Source organism: Geotrypetes seraphini, chromosome 3 (assembly GCF_902459505.1).
Source record: "Geotrypetes seraphini chromosome 3, aGeoSer1.1, whole genome shotgun sequence".
NCBI lineage: Eukaryota > Metazoa > Chordata > Amphibia > Gymnophiona > Dermophiidae > Geotrypetes > Geotrypetes seraphini.
The window spans coordinates 118,216,139-118,242,127 of record NC_047086.1 but is presented as its reverse complement, the minus strand read 5'-3'; the positions used below and the strand labels follow the sequence as shown (position 1 = coordinate 118,242,127).

General features: G+C 44.7%; 1 protein-coding gene across 1 annotated transcript in view; it reads left to right on the top strand.

Moving 5' to 3' along the window:
• Nucleotides 1-8,814: 8,814 nt before the first annotated feature.
• The window catches only part of LOC117357770 (cysteine-rich venom protein LEI1-like), a 235,473-nt gene continuing 218,298 nt past the window's right edge, over nt 8,815-25,989 (top strand). Inside the window, exons 1-2 of the mRNA XM_033938845.1 lie at nt 8,815-8,833; nt 17,744-17,803. Coding sequence (XP_033794736.1) covers nt 17,744-17,803 — 60 coding nt within the window. The 5' untranslated portion in view covers nt 8,815-8,833. The remainder of the gene's footprint in view (nt 8,834-17,743; nt 17,804-25,989) is intronic.

Genomic DNA, 25,989 nt, shown 5'->3' with positions numbered 1-25,989 from the left:
ACGTGTGCAGGAGGGCCGCGAGACCCCCAGAACATATCACCCCAGGTAGTGAGGGATCTGCATACCAAGTTTCGTTCAAATCGGTCAAGCCGTTTGTGAATTACTGTGAGAATGGCAGCTTTTTACATTTTTTCCATTGACATGAATGGGTGAAATCTGATTTTTTTGTTTGTAGCTCTGCCTACGTGTGCAGGGGGGCCGCGAGACACCCAGAACATATCACCCCAGGTAGTGAGGGATCTGCATACCAAGTTTCGTTCAAATCGGTCAAGCCGTTTTTGAATTACTGTGAGAATGGCAGCTTTTTACATTTTTTCCATTGACATGAATGGGTGAAATCTGATTTTATGTTTGTAGCTCCGCCCACATGTGCAGGTGGGCCGCGAGACCCCCAGAACATATCATCCCAGGTAGTGAGGGATCTGCATACCAAGTTTCGTTCAAATCGGTCAAGCCGTTTTTGCGTGATCGCGGCACATACACACACACATACATACATACCTCCGATTTTATATATATAGATAAATCTTTCCTGTTGGCTAAGTCTTAATAATAATATTGTAATTTATAGCTAAAGAGACATATGATCAAGAAACTGTTTTATTTTACTTTTGTGATTATGATAAACATACCGAGGGCCTCAAAATAGTATCTGGCAGGTCGCATTGAAAGATCACTTGGACACACAAAGTCAGAGGCGTGAAGAAAGTACAAGAGGTTTATTACAGCATGCCGGACTCTAGCACAGTGAACAGCCTGCTTACTAGAGTGTTAGAATCAGGAAATGCACGGACTTTTATGCCCTTTTCACTAAACATATGCAAAATGCAAAGACATTTCTACTTCATCAGGTTTTCATCCATTTTTGATCTTTTCCATTCCTTAAATGAGGTTTTTTTTTTGTCTCTGCTTCCTTCACCTCTATAGTGAGCCTCTTTGATTCCTTGTTGATACGCAGTATATATAGATTTTGTGCCTCGGTGACCGTATCTTTAAAAAGAGTCCAAGCTTGCTCTAGCATCTTTACAGTGTTTATCCTCTTCTTAATCTTCTTCCCCACCATGCATCTCATCTCTTCATAATTCCCTATTCTGAAGTTTAGCACTGTGGCCGTCGATCTGGACCGATGTTTCGCCCCTGTTTCCAGGTTGAAGCGAATCATATTGTGATTACTGTTTCCCAGCATCCCTTCTACTTCTACATCCTATGCCAATCCTCACAGCCCATTTAGAATTAAGTCCAGAATTGTGTTTCCTCTCGTGTTATCCTTGACAAGTTGCTCCAGGAGCAATCGCCTAGTTTCCAGAAACTTGGTCTCTCTACACAGCCGGAGGTGCCGAGGTTCCTTTCTATCCCCAGATAGTTGAAGTCGCCCATGGTAACTGTGTTGCCTCCCTTACAGTTGCATTTAATCTCATCCATCATTTTTCCATGAATTTCTTTGAACTGCCCTATCCTTGTTTCCGGTCCATTTGTTCCTGGAAGTTTGGCCCATAGAGACTCTAACTTATCTGTCTGTTGTGGCATGTTCTCTCCAGTAGATTCAATTCCCTCTTTCACGTATATGGCAGTGCCTCCTCCTTTTTGAGTCCCTCTGTCTCTGCGGTATAGTTTGTATCCTGGTAGCACCCTGTCCAAAACATTTTCATCAGTCCACCATATTTCCGTGATGCTGATGATGTCCACGTTATCCTTTTGTGCCACAGCTTCTAATTCACCCATCTTATTTCTGAGGCTCCTTCCATTCATGTACATACACTTAAGCTTGCAGCCTGTTTCCTTTTTGTGCGTCTTTCCCTCTTGTATCCCTTTCGGTCTGTACTGTCTGCGATCTGGTGAGTCTTCCCCTCCATCTTCCTGCACGGTATCCTCTGGGTATACCATTTCCCGAATCATCAACTCTTTCTCTCTGTCGACTGTCGGCTTTCCCCTTCTTCCTAGTTTAAAAACTTCTCAACTTCTCTCTTGATGTTGCTTGCAAGTAGCCTCGTTCCATCTGAGGTGGAGTCCGTCTTTTCTGTATAGCTTGCTCTTCCCCCAGAATGCCATCCAGTTGCGCACAAAGTAGAATCCTTCTTCCTAACACCAGCGCCGCATCCATGCGTTGACTGCTTGCAGCTCCATCTGTCTCTTCTCATCTGCCCTGGGTACTGGCAGGATCTCCGAGAATGCTATCCTGTGTGTTCTGGTCTTCAGCTTTTTCCTAGCATCTGGAACTGGTCCTTCAGTACTTCGCTGTTGTAGTTCCTGTTGCTCAAATTGTTCGTCCCCACATGGATCACCACTGTCGTATCTTCTTCTTCCACACTGTTGACGATCCTGTTGAAGCGGCTCACAATGTCTTCTACCTTGGCTCCCGATAAGTAGGTCACTAGTCGATCCAGTCTTCCTCCCGCTATGTGGCTGTCGACTTGTCTGATGATAGAGTCCCCCACGATGACTGATGTCCTCTCTATCTTCTCTTGATTCTCCAGCCGTAGGTCCGTGTCCTTCATTCCTATCCATTTTCTCTCATCCTGACGTTCGTCTTCATGTTGGTTTCCTCCGCTGTTACTAGATCTTGCTGCTGTGTCCCATATTTCCTCCTGGTGGCTTTCCGTCTGGTGGTCCACACTCTCTGTAGGCGTATCCCGGCAGTTCCTCAGTAGCTGGTGTCTTTCCATGACCTCTCTGTAGGCCTCTTCTATGAAGTTCTCCAGCTCCCGGACTTCTTCCTTGATGGTGTCCTCCGTCTTGATGATCTCTGCAACTCTGTCTTCTTCCCCCACTGCATGAAGTGCCTCCAGTTCCAGTATTCTGCCCTCCAGAAGTCTGACTTTCTTCTTCAGGCTTTCAAGATCTCCGCATCGAGCGCATACGTAAGACCGCCTCCCAGAAGGGAGGTAATCATACATATGGCAAACGGTGCAGAAAACTGGGTAACTCAACTTTCTGCTTCTGTCTGTTGCTTCCATTGCTGCCCGCTTGCCGGTCTCCTGTGGATGTCTTCTGCATCTGCTATGGATGTCTTTTGTGCCTGCTGTGGATGTATTCTGTGCCTGCTGTGGATGTATTCTGTGCCTGCTGTGGATGTCTTCTGTGCCTGCTGTGTCTTCTGTGTTCGCCTGGTTATGTCTTCAGTGTCTGCCTAGTTGTGTGTCCTTTGTGCCTTCTTTGTCCTCTGTGCCTGCTGTGGCTGTCCTCTGCGCCTGTTGTGTCCTCTGTGTCTGCCTGGTTGTGTGCCTCTGTACCTGCTGGGTCTGCCTGGTTGGATGTCCTCAGTGACTGCTGTGGTCTCCCTCTTGTCTTCCTTAGTGGTGGCTAGTCCCTTCTCGAGGCCTTAAAGGGCTCTTGCTAAGGTGAGCGCCTTTAATGCTCGCTTTCAACGTGCGCCAAATGGATGTGCGGCGTTGGCCATTCCCCTTTTAAGGGGGAGCTTCGGATCTGCTTCGGGTGATGTCAGGGGGTTGGCGGAGGTACCTCTTGCCGCAGCCCCTCACCCTCTGCCTCCTCTTCGCTCCCTTCTGCCTCCTTTGGTCGATTCCTCTTCGGCCTGACTTCTCCTGCCTGCCCTGTATTCAGGCAAGCAGGTGTTATCCAGGGACAGCAGGCAGAAATTCTCACAACCCACCCACCTCCCCAGGTTGGCTTCTTAGCTAGCTTATCTTAACTGAGGGATTGCGCACCTACATTGGGCAGGAAGGCACTTGCGCATGCGCGGTGCGGGCGTCAAGAGCTTTTTCGTTCTTGAAGTGTCCGTACCGGGACTCCGTCAGTGCCGTCACCCATCAGTGAGAATATCTGCCTGCTGTCCCTGGATAACACCTGTTACGGTAAGTAACTGTGCTATTTCAGCAAATAGTAAGACTGTAACAGATTACTTCCAAGAAAACAATTCCATGGACACTAACACTGTAAATTGGTCGAGGACTTTTAAAGTCACACTTCGGATTTCATATTTGGTCAGTCAGTGCAAATTTGAAAATAATGAGTTGCTATGCCAGGACAGGGACCTCATAGCATTGGAAGTTGTCCTCGTAGCTAGCAGTGACAATATTATTTTGCTTCACGCCTCCTTGTTTTCACATGCAGCTAGTTATTATGGAGAATCTGACAAAGCTGGACATTTGCTAGCTCAGTATCTGGCCTACAAAAAAACCCCATCAACTATTAATTTTTCCCAATCCCTGCCATGCCACCCTATTTAAATCAATTTAAATAATGTAGAATGAGTTTCAAAGTAATTATCACTCGTGAAACTCATCTTACATTATTTAAATTGATGATTTAGACAGGGTGACGTTGCAGTGATTGAGAAAAAATAATGGTATATTTGTTATATACAGATGGTTAGCCTAATACACTGACTTGGAATGTGTTTTTCTTTCTGCAGAAAAATAGACAACTTACTTCTGTGATGCAGATGAACAGCCTGTGTATTCTAATTCAGAGATTTTAGTTCAGATCCATTCTTATTATATTGAGCTCTATTTGTCTAGGCATTGGATGCAGCCCAGGGTTATGACTATTCACTATAATAGCCAGAACATGTGGTAGTGATGGATGATCAAAAATGCAACCATTGTAGATACAACTTACGAAAGAGAAAATTATTCATGCTATCAAGTCTTTCTCATAAAACTCCTAGTCCAGAATGATTCCCCATTGAATTTTATTTGACATTTATCCCCTCTCCCTTTTTTTTTTGTTTTTTTACAAAAGCATAGCATGGTTTTTAGCACCAATCATGGCTGTAACAGCTCCCACGCTCAAAGAATTCCTTTTAGCGTAGGAGCTGCTTCCGCTGCAGTTGGCGCTAAAAATCGCACTACGCTTTTGTAAAAGGGGGGGGGGGGGTAGTGTAGAGCTTGTCCTTAGATTGCAGCAAATATACAATGTTTTGGAAACTTTAGAACTACCATGTTTACCCAAAAATAAGCCCTAGCATGATTTTTAAAGATGCTCCTAATATAAGCCCTAGTTAAGATCGACCCCTGAAGCCCCCCCCTGAATATCCCTGACACTAGTGCTGCCTGATTCACCAAATAAATCAGACTCATCAATTCAGCGACCACCACCCTGGTGAGACCTGACATACCTCCACTCAGAGGCCTCCTAAAGGAGCAGCAGAGGCAGCACTCTGAACAGTCTCCTTCATGGCCTTCTCCACCAAAGCCTTCCCTCTGCCGTGTCACTGATAACATCATCAGAGATGTGGCAGAGGGAAGGCTCCAGCGGGAAAGGCCATGAAGGAGCCCGTTCAGAGCGCTATTGTTGCTGCTGTTTTAGGAAGCCTCGAGGTACGGTATGCCAGTCTCATGATGGGAGGGAAGGATAGAAAGATGCTGTACAAGGGGATGGGTGAGAGGAGTGGAAAGATACTGCACACGGGGGGGGGGGGGGGGAAGAAAGGAAAGAAGAAGAATTGGGGTGGAGGAGAGGAAGGGCAAGATGATTGTTGTGCATGAAAAAAATAAGACATCCCCCGAAAATAAGCCCTAATGTGTTTTTTTGGAGCCAGAATTAATATAAGACCCGGTGTTATTTTGGGGGGGAAACTGTCGATACATTAGCTGAGGCCACAACAGCAGTGCATGACAAACTGGGCAAAAATAATAGATATGTAAAAAAAATTATAGGCCTTCTTCATTAAACAATGCAGATTGCAAATTTTATTATTTTTTCTTCTTTTTCATTATGAATTATAATTGTCTTAACATTTATGATTTTCTTAATTTAAAATTGCAATGCCCAATTATTTTATTGGTTTAGGGCTCCTTTTATCAAACTGTGGTAAAGCTTTTTACTGAAGGTCAGCAGGTAAATGCTCCGATGTTCATTCAATTCCTACAAGTGTCGGAGCATTTGCCTTGCCAGCCCAAGGTAAAAAGCCCTTGAATATTGGTTTGATAAAAGGAGCCCAATGAATATTGGTCCCCTGTTTTTACAACTAGTCAGATTTTGAAGAATTACCTTGAGGAAGTGTTATAATTCCAATGGAGGCTATTGGACCCATTTCGAAAAGACACATATCCCTCCCCCCAACCCCCCCCCCAAAAAAAAAAAACCCAGCATAAAGTAACATTTGGACTTTTTAATCACTAAAATTTCCAAAACCCATGTTCTAGATTGTTTTCTATGCCATTTGTCAGTAGTTTGTCTAAATTTCAAGGGACATGTTGGAGTCATGTTTTAGGTGGGACTAAGGTGGGCTTGTGACCTGGACATTTTGCAGTAATCAAACATTTTATAAAGCGTCCAGGGCTAGACCTGTTTTAATAATGAATAAGTGCCAAGACTAAGTCAAATAGACCAGACTGGAGGCATGAAGGCATAACCTCCCCTTACCCCCCCAACACACATACACACTTCCCCAATGGTCACTGACCCCTCCCACCCCTCAAAGATGTGAATTAAGCAACGCATACCTGTTTGTATGGCAGCAGCAGATGTTAAGGAAAGTCCTAGTAGAACAGAAAACAGGTGTATGGAGTAGACTGGTGGTCAGTGCGGAGGACTCCAGAGAAGGAGACCCAGGCCTATATCTCATTCTAACTATAATACTTGTGAAGTAATGCCGCTTATTTTACCTCATTGGAATGACTACGAGACGGCAGCAAAGACGTAGCAGAAGAAATATTATATTGTCAGTTCAGAATATGCAATGGAGAGTAGAACTTACACTGATATGCCAAACAGGAGGCTAGCACATCCCGGCTGGCATACGCAAGTAAATTTCTCTGGTTTTACCCTTGATGCATGAATTTTTCTATAGAGAAATTCTTTCTTTGTTCCAAAAAAGCACATCCCCGAACTCTGGTCATATATGTCCCTATTGGTACAAAAAATGTATACCTAACTATTCCCCCCCCCCCAGTCCATGCCTCTCTCACTCCCCCCTCAGGAGGGGGGCCCGAGCAGGAACAGAGGGCACTTCTTCCTTATCACCTTGCAGATGCTGATTTGTGGTTTTACAACACTGTACATCTTCAGGATGGCGTCCTTGTAGACAGTCTTATGCAGAAAGTTGAAACAAAGTTGCAAGGGTGACATTCCAGCACCCCAGCTGTGCCTGGTTCCCATAGCTTGCTTCAGAGACAGGCAGCAAATGTCCAGCCTGTGGTTTAAAAGTTCTGTCTTGGTACCAGGCCCCCACATCTCTACTCCCCCTTCATCATGCATGGGTTATTGCTTATTATAGATGTTTTATGGCTTTTCAGGGTGCCTTGCATATGTTAAGTACTCTTGCAGATGTCATACAGCACTGATAACAGCTCAGCACAAATGAACAATGGCCACAGGACCTTGGAGAAGTATCTTCCCAACAGGGAATGGAGACAAGAACTTTATAGCAAAAGCCAGCAGGGTTAGCATTTCAAAGGATACATGTGTTCACAGATAGCAAGGTACAGGCCGTTCCATCTGGGTAGCTTGTAAAGGAAGGCTGTTTTTAGGCTGTTGGAAAATATGCTTTAAAGTGTCTGTAATGTCCAGCATACACAAGTTATTCCAGTATGTCCAGGTTATCCATCTTACTTGAGGTAGAAAGTGGGAGCCCAACAAAACCCACTAAAATCCTACTGCGCTTGCATATAGGTGATATCTAAAGGCATAAGGACTAATTGGGTTTTAGAGGGCTCCCCATACACTGTAAAGGGGTTATGGTGAGATGTGCACCAGGGGTCCATCATGTGAAGTTCCCTCAGTGCCCCCTAGGTTGCTCCACTACTTTGCTGGGATGTCTGTGTGATCAATCTACTAAAAATGCTGACTCCTACATATTAATGGCTTGTTTGTGTATTTTTCATTTTGCCATTTGTTTTTTTGAAAATTGTTACAAAAAGATAGACACACTAAGGTTGAACATGTCTAAAAAAGTTATTTAAAAAATAAGATGTTTTACAGTTTTGAAAATGGCAATTTTTTCTATCTGATTTTTGGATACACGTCAAAAAATGTTCAAACTCAGACTTAAATGTCATATTGAAAGTAGTCCTCCACAACACTTGCCTCTAAACTTTATTGTATTACGGTACATCTAAAATTAAGCCTTCAGATTTAACATACTAATCATGGAGATATACATACTCTAGAAATTGAAGATATACGAGTATCTCAGGACAGTTTTGATCTAACAGCATTTTGGGAAAAAACTGATTCAGAGACTGTGACTTGTATAACTTTTCTTGTAATCTTGGTGTTTCCACAAAATAAAGATCATGTTATGAAAATTTACTTTTGCCAAAGATAAAAGCAAAAGCTTTTTATGGGTCAGAAAATTTGGATTTTTTTTTTTTAACAAAGGCTATACAGGAACATAGGAAGAAGTTACTACAAAGGAACATAGGAAGAAGTTACTACAAATGAGGCAAAAAGTTATTCCTTAGCAAAGCAGCAGATGAATCCAGAGACCAATGGGATAGCTCACATCTACCAGCAGGTGGAGATAGAGAAACTGATTAACAGGTGTACTTATTTGCTGGCACTCCTCCTGTCTCATCAGTATTCTCTATCTCCCAGCAGGTTGAAGTCGCTATTCAACTAGCTCCTGGATTCTGGCTGTGACTGGAACTTTATTACCTCCTGTTGAGGTTTTCTCTTCAGTGAGACTGCCATTCTGTTTCTCCTGTTGAGATTTTTTCTCTTCAGTGAGACAGGGATGTCCGGCTAAACGGTGCCGGCTTTAGAGGTTACACTTGGGCCCCCCCTTGTCCCTGCCTCACCCTCCCTCCGATGATAGAGGGTCTGCCTTTGTCCCTAATTTTTCTTCTTTCCCTTAAAAAAAAAAAAGGGACTTCCAGCTAATGTTTTGCCCTGCTAGTACTAAGCATTTGCTAGCACTACTAACAAGGTGGTGAGTATATGTTTATTTCACTTTGTATTGGAACTGCGGGGCTGTTTTGTGCCGGTATGAACGCTGGTGGTTCCCCGTAGAGTATTTCTGCCCTACTAGTGCTGAGCAACTGGCTCTCCTTACAAGGTTGTGAGTATATGTTTAACTCTTCTTATATTTGACCTGCGGGTGCTGTTTTGTGCTGGGGTGAGCTCGGTTGTTTCACTGTTAAGTGGTTCTTCTGGCTAGTACTTTTCTTTTGTTAGCCGCTGTTTTCTTGTGGGGAAACGTTTGGTTTTCTATGGAGTGGCTTCGGTGCAGGGCTATGCTTGGTTAAGGGAGCCGGTGCCTTCCCACGTGGTAGAAGCACACGCTTCTTTCTTTCCCTGGCAATAAGAGCTGCAGTGGTTGTGAGTCTCTAGGGCTGTTCCTCCTCAGCGTTACAAGCAGCCAGTGGGGGGGGGGCCATATTTGGCGGCTCCCGGTGTTGTCTTGGGGAGACGCATATTTGCACGGCTCCCAGTGTGGCCACGGGGAGGTGAGATCGGCTCCGGGTGTGTTCTTCGGTCACTGTCCGGGAGCCGGGTCTTTCCTGAGTGCGAACGGCGTACGCTTGTTCTCCAAAGCTGTTGAGTTCATGCGCCGGCCTTTGTTTCTTTTCCTCCCCACGGTGTATTTTCAGATATTTCGGCCATGGCTAGGTGTCTGTTTCATATCGGGGCTCCGGGTCTGTGTTGCAGAGCGGTTCTGGGAGCCGACAGATTTTGGTGCGTAGCTTCCCGCGCTTGGGTCTCCTCTGAAAGCGGCGATGCCACTGTGTGTTCGGGGAGCGTTTTTATACTGCTGACTTTTCAGCATGTTCCTGGGCTTATCCGGTTCGGGGTCCGGTCCATTGAGGCTGTTAGGGCAGCTTTGACCCTTGGGGCAGTGCTCAAGTTTGCTGTGTGTTTGTGTGTATTCCACTAGCTTCATTTGCTGATAGGCTGCTAGTTTTCTTGGGCCGGTCCTGGTATGTCTCTAGGGACTTACAGTAGAAGTTTCTGCTGTGTGTGGCCGCCGACACTCAGTTTTTTTTTCTATGTCGTGGGTGATCAGTAGGCACAGTGAAGTGCCCGGAGAGTTCCCATGTTTCTTACAGGGCGTTTCTTGTCTCTCTCAGGGTCCCTGAAGGGTGGAGGAGCTATGCATGTTAGAGGTTTCATTGATCTTTCTTCCTCTGTACAGCGCTGCATCGGTCTGGTAGCGCTATAAAACTCCTTCTTCACCATGTGAGGAGTCTCTCTTGGGGCTGGTTGGCTCTTCCCTTCTTCCTGGGGGTTTGGGTGTCTCTGAGGTCTGTTGGTTGTTAAGGCTTATCACATGGAGGTCGCTTTATACTCCTGGTGCGTACTAGGCAGCCCTTCGATCTCACCGCAAGGTCTATGGGGCTGATGATGGCTAGGGGCCAGCTTCCTCTTCTTCCACATGCTTAGGGTGTCCTACGCTCTATGCCTGTTGCCTCGCCCCTGATTCTGCTCATGACACATGCTAGACGGCACCCCGACCAGACAGGGCTATTCAGCTCATTCTCACCAGGAGCCAGTTACCTATTCTATTAACCTGCGGAAGAGCATGTGCCATATGGCTGTTGGCATTATCCCGGCAGCTCTCATTAACGATGGGAGCTTTGTCTATACCTGTTACTGTTAGTCTGCTGTTTTCCACGGGACGGTGGATGCAGCATCTTGATTGAGTCTCGTGGGTATTCACTTTGGAGGCCTTACATATTTCGCTCACGTTACGGTGAGTTTGTACTGTGTTCATGATGCCAATATACTCCTCTTTGCATTGCGTCAAACTTGAGTTTTCCTTGAAGAGTTTCTTTCTTCTTCTTCAAGTTCTCATCTGGATGTTCCCTGACCTTCTGCACTGCAGTCTGAGGGGCTCTTAGCTTCTTCCTGAGTCTCTTCAGGCTTTTTCTGGAGGGGGATGACACTATAATGTTTGCTCAGGGGGCTGTGGATGTTTGTTTTTCGGGATGCTTGCAACTTTGCATCTTCCTCAGGTTTCCGGTTCGTTCTTGGAGGCTCAATGCCTTGTGTTTCACTATGTGTTACATTTTCCCTGTGTGTTGAATTTTCCCTCAGAACTAGGTTGGCTTGCCTCTCTTGGAGCTGTGCTTTTGGTTTTGGCATAGGACATTTCGCCTCCCCCAGGCTTTTCTATCCTTTTTGCAAAGATGGGCAGTGGTACCGTTGTGGCACTGCCAGCACTGCCGGGCGATTTGCTTACTTCCTTTTGGACGGCATGCTTGATTCGGCCGTCTTCCAGTCGGGCCCTTTGACTGGCACGAAACGGGTGGTTTCTGTGCCTCAGTGCTTTGGGCCGTGAATCGTCGAATTTACGCAGCACTCTTTTCTCCGGTGATAATTTTGGGTTTATCAGGGAGTTGTTGGTATTCATATAGGAAAGACATGTGTTTCTTCCCACGGACTAGGGTGATGGGGCCCAGTCTCAGGTTTGTTTTCATCTTCGATATCCGTGACCAAAGGTATGGGTTTCGGTATAGGTTCTGGGAGCCAGGTTACTGACGCCTCTGGGAACTTCGGATTGCTTTCCCGTTATACTGCTCCAGCAGTCGCTTTTATTCCGGTGGTTCCCGGTATCTCGGAGCTCCCGTTCTTTGGTATGGTTCTCAAGCATTGCTCAGTGTGATTTTTTCTTTTCATGTGCATGCCTCGGTCTTTGCTGGACTGGCTTCTGGTCCCCAGACATTCTGACCTGGCGGGTTTGGGGGGGCTCAGTGTCCGCCATCCTCAGATCCACCAGTCTGGTCTTGAGAGGCGACTCGATACTTGTTTAGTATTCTGCTCTGGAGCATGGTCAGGCTACCTTTCTGGGGCTTCGGCCATTCTTCCGGTATTCCGCTGAAGCTCCTTTTAGTCAGTATTGTGATGGTGGTTTTTCTCGACAGCCTGGGCTGTAGGTGAGATACTCCATAGCGGGTTACGTCAGGGTCCTACTTCCTGGGTGGACCCTCATCTGACTCTTCAGTTGGCAGCTCATTTTCCGGGTCAGGAAATGGGTTTCTTTAGACTTCTCTCCGTGTAATCTGAGCATGGCTCATGTTTTGTATGTGATGGTGTACTGCACTGTGTACGCTCTAGCAAGTGTACAGGTTAGTCATAGTGAGATCTTCTCCATTCTGGATATTGTGAGTTTTAACTCAGGCGTTCCGGCTATTTGTATGGAAGTGAGTTCTCCTTGACCTAGACCTCATGGCCTCGTCTCTCAATTCTAAGCTTCCTAGCTTCTTCAGCAGGCCCAGGGAGTGGGAGTTAGAGGGGGTGGCTGCATGGCTCCTTTCTCGCCTCTGCCTCCTCTTTTTCAGTGTTTTCCGCTGGCTGATGATGGCTTGGTTTCGCCATTTCGAGCTCGCTTTCTGGGCACAGTATTTGTAGACTCTCTGGATTGGCGGCGCCATCGTTACGATGCGGATTTGATGAGTCTTTCGACAGTTGGACTAGGAAGTTTCCTGGCGTCTCCGGCTTTGCCCGCCTAGGGTCCGATCCACATGGATATTTGTACTACTTTAGTATTACAACCTAGTTTTTTGGTTAAGCTTGGCTGACGTGTACGGGTTATGCGAAGATGGTTGTTTCTTCTCTTATCCAGGTGCTACGGACATCTCCTGTGGCTTCTGCTTCCTGTTGGGCGCTTCTTCACGTTTGAACCACTCCAGAGTTCCTTTTTTGACACAAGTGTATTGCCAAGGGCTTAGCGTTCAATTCCCTTCCGCTTCTGGAGCCTTTCTTAGCTTGTTACAAGGACTGGGTAGATTGCTCTTCGTTTCCTTCTCAGCTTTATATAGTTCAGTCCCTAAACAGAGTGCGGGATGTTCAGGCACCTCATGGAGAGCACGATTTGGAGTACATTCCTCACGTATTTCTTCGCAGTTTACCGAAGGCTTTATTTCCTCCTTGTCTTTTGGGGATTCCAAAGGGCGGTGCCGTTGAACAGGGTGTTCTTGTGGCCATGGCTTCAGCTCTGCAATCTTCTATGTGGCAGACCTTGTTCAACGGGTATTCCTATTTCTGATTTCCAAAATATGGGGTATCAGTTCGGCTGGTACCACTATTTCTTCCTAGGAGGGTGTCATCCTTTCTTTTCCGTCAGGCTCGCTTTTTCCTTCCTTCTTCCTGGGAGGGGATATTGGGAGCAGTGCTTTTATTCACTGCAATTTTTGATACGTATGTCGAGTTCTCCGCGAGCTCGGTTCTATCAACTGTTAGTTGTTTATATCTCCTTTTGATATTCTTCAAGGGACGCCTTAGGTGTATGGCGGTGTCCGATGCCTACTTCGCTCATTAGGTCCAGGAGGACATTCTTTATGATTGCCTACTGGCAGGGGAGCGGGTGGCGATTGAACTTCATGACCATTCCGCTGGAGCGATGGCTGCTTCTTGGGCTCGGCCCAGAGGGTTTTTGCCTTGGAGGAGATTTGTCTCACGGCTAACTGGTCTTCCGAGAGTACCTTCTCTCCGCGTCTCTGCATGGATGTGCGGGCACATGCGATAGGGGTTTTTTGATGCTTCGGTCGTTGCGAAGGCGGCGTTTGCTTCCCACCCAGATTAAGGATTGCTTTGCTACATCCCATTGGTCTCTGGATTCATCTGCTGCTTTGCTAAGGAAGGTAAAATTATGTTCTTACCTGTTAATTTTCTTTCCTTTAGAAGCAGCAGATGAATCCAGAGCCCCACCCTTTCTGGTATTTGGTTGTCGGTTTTTTCGTGTGCGACTTTTAGTGATTGGGTGTTGTTAATGATTGTATTCTGTATCGTTGCTGTTCACGATGTGTTCTGGGAAAGAAGTTTTTTACATGCTATACCTATTGATGGTTAAATGTGCTTGGGCAAGGAGCTATACTGATGAGACAGGAGGAGTGCCAGCAAATAAGTACACCTGTTAATCAGTTTCTCTATCTCCACCTGCTGGTAGATGTGAGCTATCCCATTGGTCTCTGGATTCATCTGCTGCTTCTAAAGGAAAGAAAATTAACAGGTAAGAACATAATTTTACCTTTTGCGTGGTGCCAAATTTTTATTATATTTTCCGTGTATAGGCTGTGTAACTTGTTCCTCAAAGAAATACAGGAGTAGAGCGTTTTACCACAGGCTGGCAAGGTAAATGCATTGACACTCATAGGAACTGAATGAGCGTCGGAGCATTTATCTCACTTGCCCATAGTAAAACGCTCTACTGCTGCTTGATAAAAGGAGCACACATTTTCTTTGATTCAGAAAAGCTGAAATCATTTATAGATGCCCACCCATATAACCTCTCATCAACTGGAAACCTTTTTCTAACATGCTCAAAGGTTGTCAACGTCAGTGTATGCTTTTTGCTGCAATGACTGGTGACATTTTTCTAATAGGGTAATCTGCCTATATACGTGGAGGGGCATAATTTTAAAAAAATGTCTAAGTCCCTTTTTGGCCTAAGACCCTAAGCGCCCAAAGTAGGTAGCAGGGAAATGTCCATGTGGGTTTATTTTGGGGTTTTTTTTTTTGAGAATGGCCTACCTGTATATTCAAGAGTTTAATTGCCCAGACCTACCACTACATCTTTCTTTAAGCCCTATACCTGAAAAAAAATTTGCCCAAGTCCCAAATGCCAAACAAGACCTTTTAGGCATGGGAGAGGTTAGAAAAGCAAAAGGGAAATATGAAGAGGGGCTGGCCAGGGAGGCGAAAAACTTCAAGGCATTCTTCAGTTACGTAAAGGGGAAGCGACCAGCGAGAGAGGAGGTGGGGCCGTTGGACGATGGGGATAGGAAGGGAGTGATCAAGGAGGATAAAGAGGTAGCTGAGAGGTTGAACACGTTCTTCTCGTCGGTTTTCACGAGAGAAGACACATCTAATATACCAGACTCAGAGGAGCTCATGAGTGGGGAACAGGCTGAAAAATTAGAACACATAGAGGTAAGTAAGGAGGATGTCCTCAAGCAGATAGACAGGTTAAAATGCGGCAAATCGCCGGGCCCGGATGGGATCCACCGAAGGGTTCTGAAAGAACTAAGACAAGAAATAGCGGGCACAATCCAGCATGTTTGCAACCTATCCTTGAAAACTGGAGAGGTACCAGATGACTGGAAATTGGCGAATGTCACACCTATCTTCAAGAAGGGATCGAGGGGTGACCCCGGAAACTACAGGCCGGTGAGCCTGACTTCAATTATAGGGAAGATGGTGGAAGCTATGATCAAGGATGGTATTTGCGAGCATATCGAGAGATATGGCCTACTGAGAACAAGCCAGCATGGATTCTGTAAGGGAAGGTCATGCTTAACGAACCTTCTGCACTTCTTTGAGGGAATAAGCAGTCGGGTGGACAATGGGGAACCTATAGACATCATTTACCTTGATTTTCAAAAGGCTTTCGACAAGGTGCCACATGAAAGGCTGCTCAGGAAACTGTGGAACCACGGGGTGGGAGGGGATGTGCACAGATGGATCGAGCACTGGTTGTCGGGTAGACTGCAGAGGGTCGGAGTAAAGGGACAATACTCTGACTGGCGGGGAGTCATGAGCGGTGTGCCACAGGGATCGGTGCTGGGGCCGTTACTCTTCAACATATTTATCAATGACCTGGAAAAAGAGGCAAAGTGCGAGGTTATAAAATTTGCAGACGATACCAAACTGTGCGGCAGAGTTAGGTCTAGGGAGGAGTGTGAGGACCTGCAAAGGGACCTGGACAAGCTGGAAGACTGGGCAAACAAATGGCAAATGCGCTTTAACGTGGAAAAATGCAAGGTCATGCATATAGGTAAAAAGAAACCGCTGTTCAAATACAAATTGGGGGGGGCATTATTGGGAGACAGCAGTCTTGAGAGAGACTTGGGTGTGCTGGTAGATGCATCACTGAAGCCATCTGCACAGTGCGCAGCAGCCTCGAAAAAAGCCAACAGAATGCTGGGCATCATAAAGAGGGGCATAACAACCAGGACGCGGGAAGTCATCATGCCATTGTATAGAGCTATGGTGCGTCCACATCTGGAATACTGCGTTCAATATTGGTCGCCGTACCTCAAGAAGGACATGGCGGTGCTTGAGAGAGTCCAAAGGAGAGCAACGAAACTGGTAAGAGGGCTGGAACACTGCCCATATGCCGAGAGGTTGGATAGGCTGGGGCTCTTCTCTCTGGAAAAAAGGAGGCTCAAGGGAGATATGATAGAGACCTTCAAGATCATGAGGGGCATAGAGAGGGTGGATAGGGACAGATTCTTCAGGCTGAAGGGGTCAACAGGCACGAGGGGGCATTCGGAGAAACTGAAGGGAGATAGGTTCAGAACAAATGCAAGGAAGTTTTTCTTCACCCAAAGGGTCGTGGACACTTGGAATGCGCTACCGGAGGAAGTGATCAGGCAGAGTACGGTACAGGGATTCAAACAAGGATTGGACGGATTCCTGAGGGATAGGGGGATCGTGGGATACTGAGAGAGGTGCTGGTATGTAACCCAGGTATAGAAAGCAAACCAAGTAATAAGTATAGAAATCCGACCAGGTCGTGCATGTGCAAGACCGGAGGGTTAGGACTTCGATGGGAAGATAAAACTCAATGGGAAACCAAGGTGGCAAGGGGGCCCCTTCTGGTGTCTCAGACAGGCCGTGACCTGTTCGGGCCGCCGCGGGAGCGGACTGCTGGGCAGGATGGACCTGAGGTCTGACCCAGCGGAGGCACTGCTTATGTTCTTATGTTCTTATGAGAGACCAGTCCTTTGCCTAAAAGCATGATTCTCTAACCGGCGTCTGTCATAAGCGCAAGTTAGAGAATCATGGAACCGTCCCACCATGCGCAATGATGCCCAATCCCCCCTGCCACGATCCCCAGCAACCTTTCCCGGCAGGAGAGATACTCAAACCCAACCCCCACCAAGGTAGGCCGCCTGATCCCAACCCCTAGCCCAGCCAGAAACCCCCCACCTAGCCCACCAACCCCTCCCTACCTTTTGTAGTTGTCTAGCCAGAGAGAGGGACCTAAGGCCCTGATTGGCCTAGGGGCCTTAGGCCCCTGGGCCAACTGGAATCTTAGGCCTGACTCCCAGTGCATTCTGGGATGTGCTGGGAGTGGCCTAAGATTCCAATTGGCCAGATCCCTTATAACACCCTCCCCTCCGGGAGGGCCTAAGGGATCTGGCCAATTGGGAAGGAGAAGGCCCACCATTTTGGTGAAGGAGGGTCTGCCGGTCAGCCAATTACAAAAGTTAGGGGGGCATCCCTCCTGCTGGAGAAGGTTGCTGGGGATTGAGCATTGCTCCTGCTGGGGAACATTGCGGGGGGGAGGGGGAGGAACAGGTTGATTGGGCCACGATCAGCTCTGCAGCCCGATATGGAACTTATACTGTTTTGATTTGGTCTAAGTCAAAATGTATAAGTTCTGTCCAGGCAACCTGTTAAACTTTTTGATTATGGCTGCCGGACGACTAACCTCCCTCTTCAACAAAGCCGCGCTAGCAGCTGCCGCGTGGTAATGGCCCCAAAGCCCATAGAGATTTAAAGGGCTTTGGGGCTGTTGCTGCACGGCTTTGTAGAAGAGGGGGTAAGTCTAGGTTGACCCATATCCAACCAATCTCCTGCCCTACCCACTCCACCAAAAAAGCGCCTTTTCACTCTGGCGCACAGAGGAGGTCAAAAGGCCTATGCTGGTTTTAGATACATCTAAAACCCTGTTTGATTATCAGTACTTGGACAACCTGTCTTTTTGATCATCTAAGCGCCGATGTAGGTGGGCTTTTAGATGTATTTTTGTTGTGATTATGTACCTCTTTATCCATGTGTACATCCATGTGTACCCCTTAGAAAATTGTCCTTTTTAATTCCCCTTGTTTTTCTTTATAAAGCAATTGAAAATATTTGTTATTGAACAGATTATTTCCTTTATTTCTTTTTCCAGATGGCTATGTTGACATTGGTTCTGTCTTTGGGTATTTTGCTGCAGCCATCTTTTGGTCAGGTATGTGTATAATTTACATGAATCTTATTCAAATGAAATATAACTTTAAAAAAATCTAAACATTTATATCCTAAAAAGAAAAAACTTCTGAGCAAAGACTAGTAAATACACTGTGGCCAGAATTGTTGCATACTGCAAGATCCACAATTTAAGAGTGCTATAGAAAAATCAATTCTACTACTACTACTGTTAATTATTTTTAGAGCACTACCAGACATATGCAGTGCTGTACTAACTCCTAATGCAGTCCTTCCTAATTTTTTTTGTGGCTATGACCCCATTTTTGCAGCCAATAGTACACAATAATGATGTACCTATGGAGAGCTCATCAAGTTTGTAACCCCAAAAGGCAGATTTAGTGATTACATTTGGGGTCTGACCCACAATTTGGGAAACTCTGATCTAAAGAATAGTAGAATCAGGTTCTGTATGTTAAAAAGTTTAATACATACAGAAGGTACCGCCGAGGTCTTTAAGAGCATTTATATGAAGAGTTTTGGAATAATTTATATATAAGTTTATACCCATAAGATTTGGTTTATATATATCTGTTTGAGTAGTGGGTCTTTGGACTTATGATTCTTGAGCTGTCTAGAATTGGCATCTATTTTGAGTTATTATGTTGTTTGTGCTGGAGAAGAATACAGATATGTACCTACCCATGGGTGCAAGGTTTTGTTCTTGAGCTGATTTAGACTGTCCTTGAGGCTGCTGGCTTCATGACCCATGGATCCGCTTCAGTGCCTTCAGAGGACCCAACATTTAATGAATTGGGCCTTTGCACAGAGTGGGCATCTCTGAGCCCTGAAGATAGACAGGTTCCACCGAGATTAGGAAACAGTTTGTTGGATTCTGCACTATCTGTGAAGCGGCAGAAGAGGTAGTCAGCCTCATTAAGTGGGTAGCCAGTGTGTGGAATGCCCCATTGTCCTTACAGACTTTCTAGTGCAATTAAGTTCCATTGCCATGGGTAGGAATTGCTTTATTTTTGAAAACCAATTTTTCCAGCAATGTTCTGGAGCAGGAGATGATTAATTCTTTGAGGGCCCCTAGGCACAAAAGTACACTGTGCCCCCTAGCCCTGCCCCACCCCACCCCACTCCACCCATGCCTGCCCATATCCCGCCCCTGCCCCACCCCTATTTATTTACCTGTTTTCTTATTTACTTCTGTATTTCCACTTCTATTTCTTTTTTCTTTTATTATAAAATTCAAAGCAAACAAAGACTACCATATCAGTGCCAGTGTACAGTTTTAGTTCTATGCAAGCCTCAAACATCTGAACAAATCCCCCCTTCCTTCCCTTCCCACCACTTTCCCAGGACTGTAATTCAACCCTTTTCATACGTATATAAAAGTGTTCAAATGCATTGTAAAGCAGTAATACTATCTGAAACTTAAGTCTATATTAATAATCAAGTTTGCAACTCCTCTCAACTGCCTCACTCAGTTGTCCAACTTTAACCCATATGTATGTATAAACAACCAAATCTGTAACTCCTCTGGTATGTTCCACTCCAACAAGGCAACAAACCAACAAGGCAAGCGGTCCACCAAGGAATCCAACATGGAACAAAAGAAGATCGGCAGACAATAAGGAGATTCAAATCAGATTTATTCAAGGTGCTCCCAGGAACCATGCCTAATGCATGTCGCCAAACAAGATTGGTCAATGCTAACAGAAAACCATGTCTTTCATACACACAGGACACAGAACCACCCTCACCCAGTTTGGAATAAGTAATCACAAACTACCCCCCCCCCCTCTTTTTTTACAAAAGCATGGAAGAGGTTTTTAGCATTGGCTGGCGGGCTGAATGTTCAGCGCTTTTTTGACTATCATAGGAATTCTATTACTATCGGAGCAGTGCAGAGCATTCAGCATGCTGGCTTGGGCTACAAACCGAAGGAACGGTACAGTTTAGAGGATGAAGAAATAGTGGTGCATATCCCCCAATACTGTACAAAATATAAAGATAGCAGATGTAAATTAGAAAAAAGAGAAATAACAAATCACTTTACAAATTAACAAATAAAAATAAAACAAAAAATAGAAAATAAGATAATACCATTTTATTGGACTAATACATTTTTTAATTAGCTTTCAGAAGTCACACCGTCTTTCTTTAGGTCAATAAAGTATACTGCTGTTACAGTATCCTGTCCTGACCTGAAGAAGGAGAATTTGGTCTCTGAAAGAGTCAAAAATGTATTAAAATTAGTCAAATATAATGATCACCGTATTTCCATTTTCTATTTATAAACATTTATCAACACAGCTACAAAACTACTTTATCCTATAGCAAAAAAATAAAAAAATATAATTTTTTTCTACCTTTGTCATCTTGATTTTCATATAGGCTCTCTTTCAGCTGAATTATTAGTTTGGGATTCCCATTTGCACTAGAGTTCTCCTTAGTTATTGTAATCCACACAGTCAAAAGCTTTGCTGTAGTAGATGAAGCAAAGGTATAGGAGATTCTGGTATTCTATGCTCTTCTCCAATATTTATCTAACATTGGACTAACAACTAATTGTCTCCCAGTTTCTGCTTTCCTCATCTTGTCATTTTCTTCCTTCCATCAACTATCTGCCCCTTCCAGAAACTGTCCGCCAACCTCCTTCCATCTTTCCATTTCTCCTCCTGCCCTCCCCCTGTCCCCTTGGTCTGGCATCCATCTTCTTCCCTCTGTTCCCCTCATGGTCTGGCATCTCTCTCATTCCATCTCTCCTTCTTTTCCCTTCTCTCTTCTCATTTCCTCCACTTAGATCTGATAGTTCTGTCTCATTCCCCCTTTCCCCCATGCCCTGGCATCTCTCTTTCGTCTCTATTTTCTGTTTCTGTCTAAATTAAATTATCTCTTGCTATTCATTCCTCAGTTTCCCTCTTTTCACTGTGTCTACCCACAGATTGCCACCCCTTTCCTTCACCCCTCCACTATTTCACTAACTCTCTTCTTCCCCCATCCAGCGTATGCCCTTTTTCTTTATCCCCTCCTTCCATCTGGTATGTATTCTCTTTCTCCACTTCCATTCAGCATCTGCTCTCCCCTCTCAACTGACATCTTTGTGTCCTCTTCTCTCTATCCCTTCTCCCCACTTCCATCATCTGCCCCTTCTCTTCCTCCACCCCTATTCCATCGTGTTATCCTGCCCCCTCACCTCCTCACCGCTGCTGCTTTCCCATATGCTCCTGATGCTAACGGCACAAGTTCTCCCCACTTCCATCATCTGCCCCCTTCTTCCCACTTCCATCATCTGCCTTGCCCCATTCTCCCCATTGCCATCATCTGCCTTGCCCCCTTCTCTCTCTCTCTCTCCACTTCCATCATCTGACCCCTTCTCCCCACTTCTATCATCTGCTCTGCCCCCTTCTCTCCACTTCTATCATCTGCCCGACTGCCCCTTCTCTCGCTCTCTCCCACTCCGAGCCTCCACCCCAGGCCCATCTACCTCCCTTCCCCGCACCTAAACGGCGGCAATGACAGACCACAGCATCCCCCCAGCATAGACAGCAAGATCGGGCCCCCCTCCGGCATAGGCAGCAAAATTGCCACCCCTCACCCCCACCGGCAGAGACCTATTTACAAAGTATGTATTCTTTCCAATTTACATTTCCAAATAAGCAAAGGCACATTATTAATTTGGAATATTAATTGGGAAGAATATATATTTTGCATATGGGTATCTGTCTGCTCCTCCAATGTAGATATAAAATATAAATACTCTAGCTGACGAGTATCCCCAAGCTCTGTCAGCTGAACACTTCCTCCAAAGGTGGTGAAAACTCCCTTTTACCAAGCTTGACAGACAGCAGCAACATCCCTGAGCCACAAATGCAGGCACCTTAGTGGCTCAAGGATGCTGCTGCTCTTGATAGAAGTGAGTTCCAGTAATCTTTGGAGGAGGTTCTCAGCTGACAGTGCTTGGGGATCCCTACCAGCTATGGCAATCAATTTCAGTCAATAAATTCAAAATGAAATGCTTTTTGTACCTTTATTGTCTGGACATTTATTTTTCCAGCAAGTTTGTTCCAGTTTCCCTGTTTCTCTTTCCCGTTTTCCACAAAATCTCCTTCAGTGGCATTTGTCTTTTCTCCTGTCTTGTTGCATTCCATCTGACATAATGACCTTTCTGTTTACCTCTTTCCTCCCTTTTTTTCTTTTCTATTTTAATCCACTCAAATTTTACACCATTTCTCCCTTCTCCTATTTACGTTTCAGCTGTCTATCAAAACTCCATCATCTTTCACCTACTTTTCTGTTCCCTTCCATCTTCAGTCTACTTCCCATTGCCATATCATATTTTACCCACTTTAAACACTATCCTCTGCTCATTCATTTCCCTGTCAACCCCTCTCCATCTATCTCTCATGATGCCACCATTCCTAGCTTCTTCCTCCCTTCACCCTTCCTGCCAAGCATCTGTTCTATCTTTCTTTTCTCCCTACCCTAAAAGCCTAAAATCTCCCTGTCCCTTCTACTCCATCCCCCACCAGAATCCTCTTGTCTATTATTTTTTCCTTCCTTTCCCATCTATCGTTGTCCAGCATTTCTCCCTTTCTCCCCTCCCTCTCATTTTACAGCATCCTCATTCCCTTCTGCCCATTGTATCCAACATCTCTTTCTCCCCTCAACCCAGAACAGAATTTCTCCTTTTCTCAGCCCTTCCCACCATGCATTTCTTGCCCCTACTCACCAGTCCCATGCCCAACATTTCTCCTTCCATTGCCTCTCTCAAGCCCTGTGCCACCTCTATCCTTCCCTCCACCACCATGTCCAACATTTCTCCCATTCACATCCCTTTCCATCTCCATTCAGGACCTGTCCCACACTTCCCTTTCCACCACCACATCAAACATTTCTTCTTCTTTCATCTTTCTCCCCTCTTGTATCTCTACCTCTCTCCCCTCCACCCCCTTGCCCAACAATGTTCCACTTTCTTCATTTTCCCCATGTGCACAATCTCTCTTTCTTTCCCTCCCTCTCCTCTATGTCCCAACAGTTGTCCTCTTCCCTCCCCATCACCCCCAGTGTAACATTTCTCACTCTCTCCATGGCCAAAATTCTTCCTCTCTCTAACCAGCATCTGTCTTCAAAAGGCCATGGGCAACAGTTACTACACACTGCCGGTGGTTGTCCCACAAGCCCACCCTCTGACATGAATGTGCATGCCAGAATTTTACATAATTCATCTAAACTACATCCCCAACACCTGATTTATGGGGTTTTAAAATGAAAAATGAGAACATAAGAATTGCCATACTGGGATAGACTGAAGGTCCATCAAACTCAGTATCCTATTTCCAACAGTGGCCAACCCAGATCCCAATTACCTAGCTAGATCCCTAATAGTAAAACAGATTTTATGCTGCTTATCCTAGGAATAAACAGTGGATTTCCCCAAGTCATCCCAATAATGGTCTATGGACTTCTCTTTTAGGAAATTATCCAAGCCATTTTAAAACCCCATTAAGCTAACTGATTTCACCACATTTTCCGGCAACAAATTCCAGAGTTTAATTGCACATTGTGTGAAGAAATATTTTCTCTGCTTTATTTTAAATCTACTACATAGTAGCTTCATTGCATGCCCTCTAGTCCTAGTATTTTTGGAAGAGTGAACACGCAATTCACATTTACCCATTCCATTCCATTCAGTATTTTATAGACCTCTGTCTTATCACCCTGAGTTGTGTCTTCTCCAAGCTGAAAAGCCCTAGCCACTTTAGCCTCTTCTCATAGGGAAATCATCCCAAACTATTTATTGTGAGACTATTTGTTGAAGTGAGATATAAACATTTGTGATAACTTTTGAACTTTAAAAGTTATATTCTGTGACTACGATATACAGTGAGGAGCAAAAGTTTGTGAACGCTACTATTCTGTGCAAATTTCAGTACAAGAAATACTCAGAGGTACAAACAAACAATCCAAGAAACATTTTTTAATGAAGTACATGCACATAAATACTGTAGTTGTTGACTAGTCTAAAATTAATACAAATAAGCAAAGTTTGTGATTGTTAAAGCCTTTTTTCAGTATTTTGAGTGTCATCCTTTGTTGTTGCGTACGGGCAGGCATCGAATGGCATAGCTGCTGGCAGTATTCCGGTGTGATCTGAGTTGTCCACACCTGTTTTATTTTGTTCTATAGATCTTCTAGTGATGTTGGATGCATGTCAGCCACAGCTCTCTTCATTATCACCCATTTCCGGTCCATGGAGCCAGTAAATGATATCTAGATGATGCTGTCCATGCCTTAACTGCTTTACTTGAATGGCATGGTGCTCCATCACGCTGAAACAGATTGATACCATGTACAGTATGGACATGAATACTGGTAACTTGTCTTTCAGAACCAGTAGATAAACTGGTCCCGTCATGGTCGTGTTTCTAGGCATCATCCAGATTCCAGCTCGTCCACATGCAAAAATTGCACCCCAAACCATCACTTTTTCAAACTGCTTTACTATAGGCAACACATATTTTGCATTGTACTTTTGTCTTGCAGGTCTCCAAACCCTCCCAGTGTAATTCTTAAACTGAGTGAAGGTGGCTTCATCTTTAAATATCACTTTCTTGTAATCTGCAGACTTCCAGCTTCTGTATTTGTTGCAAAATTGAAGACGATCGTCAATGTTCTTAGTAGACTAAGAATAATTTTTTGCTGGACAAATGACTTCAGACCACCTTCAAACAATCTGTGACAAATTGCCTATCTGCTTAGGTTCTGAAGGTGAGATGCTATGCGAGAATAGAGTCAAGTGGCATTGATATGAGGAAATAACTTTGCAGTCATTACAACTTTCCAATGATCCTGGATAGTTGATGCACGAGGACAACCATTCCGTTGCCTGGAACCAAAGGATCCAGTATCTTTCACACGTTCAAATGTAGCATGCACCACTCCAATGATGATGCAATTCTGCAATATGAGAGACCTTCATTTCATAAAGCAGTAACCTGTGCCCAGGTTTCAGGACTGAGTTCTGCTCCTATTTTTGGCATATTTCTGCAAATAAAACAAAGTAAAATATAATAAATTTTAAAAGAAAACACATTTGTATCCAAAAACATCAGAAATCTCAATTAAGATTGGCTGGAAATACAAATACTTTTTTTGTGTTCAATCTTTTTATTGATTTAACTGTTGGAACATTGGAGAATACTGGAGAAATGAAATAATACACACAGACTATTATATGGAACAGCTTTATTTTCATCAGAAAAGGCTTGTGAATAGACTGAGTACAAGCTCCAGGTTTTCTTCCATTGTATTGTAAGAATATTTGATCCTTTTGTCCCCTTATGTTGGAATACCTTAGACTTTGCCATTTGAGAACACACAAAGATATGTTAGCCTTCCCTTCCTTTAAGGGAATTAAATCTGCTGGGAAGCTCAGTCGATCTTTTGTTTTCAAGTTTATAGAGATCTGGAATGAACTTCCTGACTCCATTAGGCTTTTAGGCCAGCTGCAATTATTTCGTAAATTCCTGAAAACTTTGTTGTTCTTGCAATTTTTAAATGTTTTAACTACAGTCTCAATGAAATGATAATATTATAGTTATTTTTCCTATGCTTGTATTATGTACTTTAGTTTTTAATTAGTTTTTCCTTCTCCTATGTACTCTACTCTTAATTACATGTGAACCGAGTCGAGCTCCACTGGGAGATGACCAGGTATATAGATTAGTGAAAAACATGAAAAAGGATCTGCAAAAGTTAGGGGAATGGTCTAATATCTGGCAACTAAAATTCAATATAAAGAAATGCAGAGTGATTGGTGATTAATAATCGGAAGGAACCGCATATACTGGGAGGTGAGAGGCTGAAATGCACGGATGGGGTGATAGTGTTCAAAGATCTAAAGGTGAAAAACAGTGCGACAAGGCATTGGCTGCTGCCAGAAGGATGCTGGGCTGTATAAAGAGAGGCATAACCTGTAGAAGAAAGAAGCTGTTGATGCCCCTTTACAGGTCGTTGGTGAGACCCCACTTGGAGTACTGTGTTCAGTTTTTGAGACCTTATCTGGCGAAGGACATAAGACCTGAAGCGGTACAGAGGAGGGCGACGAAAATGATAGGAGGTTTGCGCAAAAAGGTGCATGAGGAGAGACTGGAAGGCCTGAATATGTATACCCGGCCTAGAGGAAAGGAGGGGCAGGGGAGTTATGATTGCAGATGT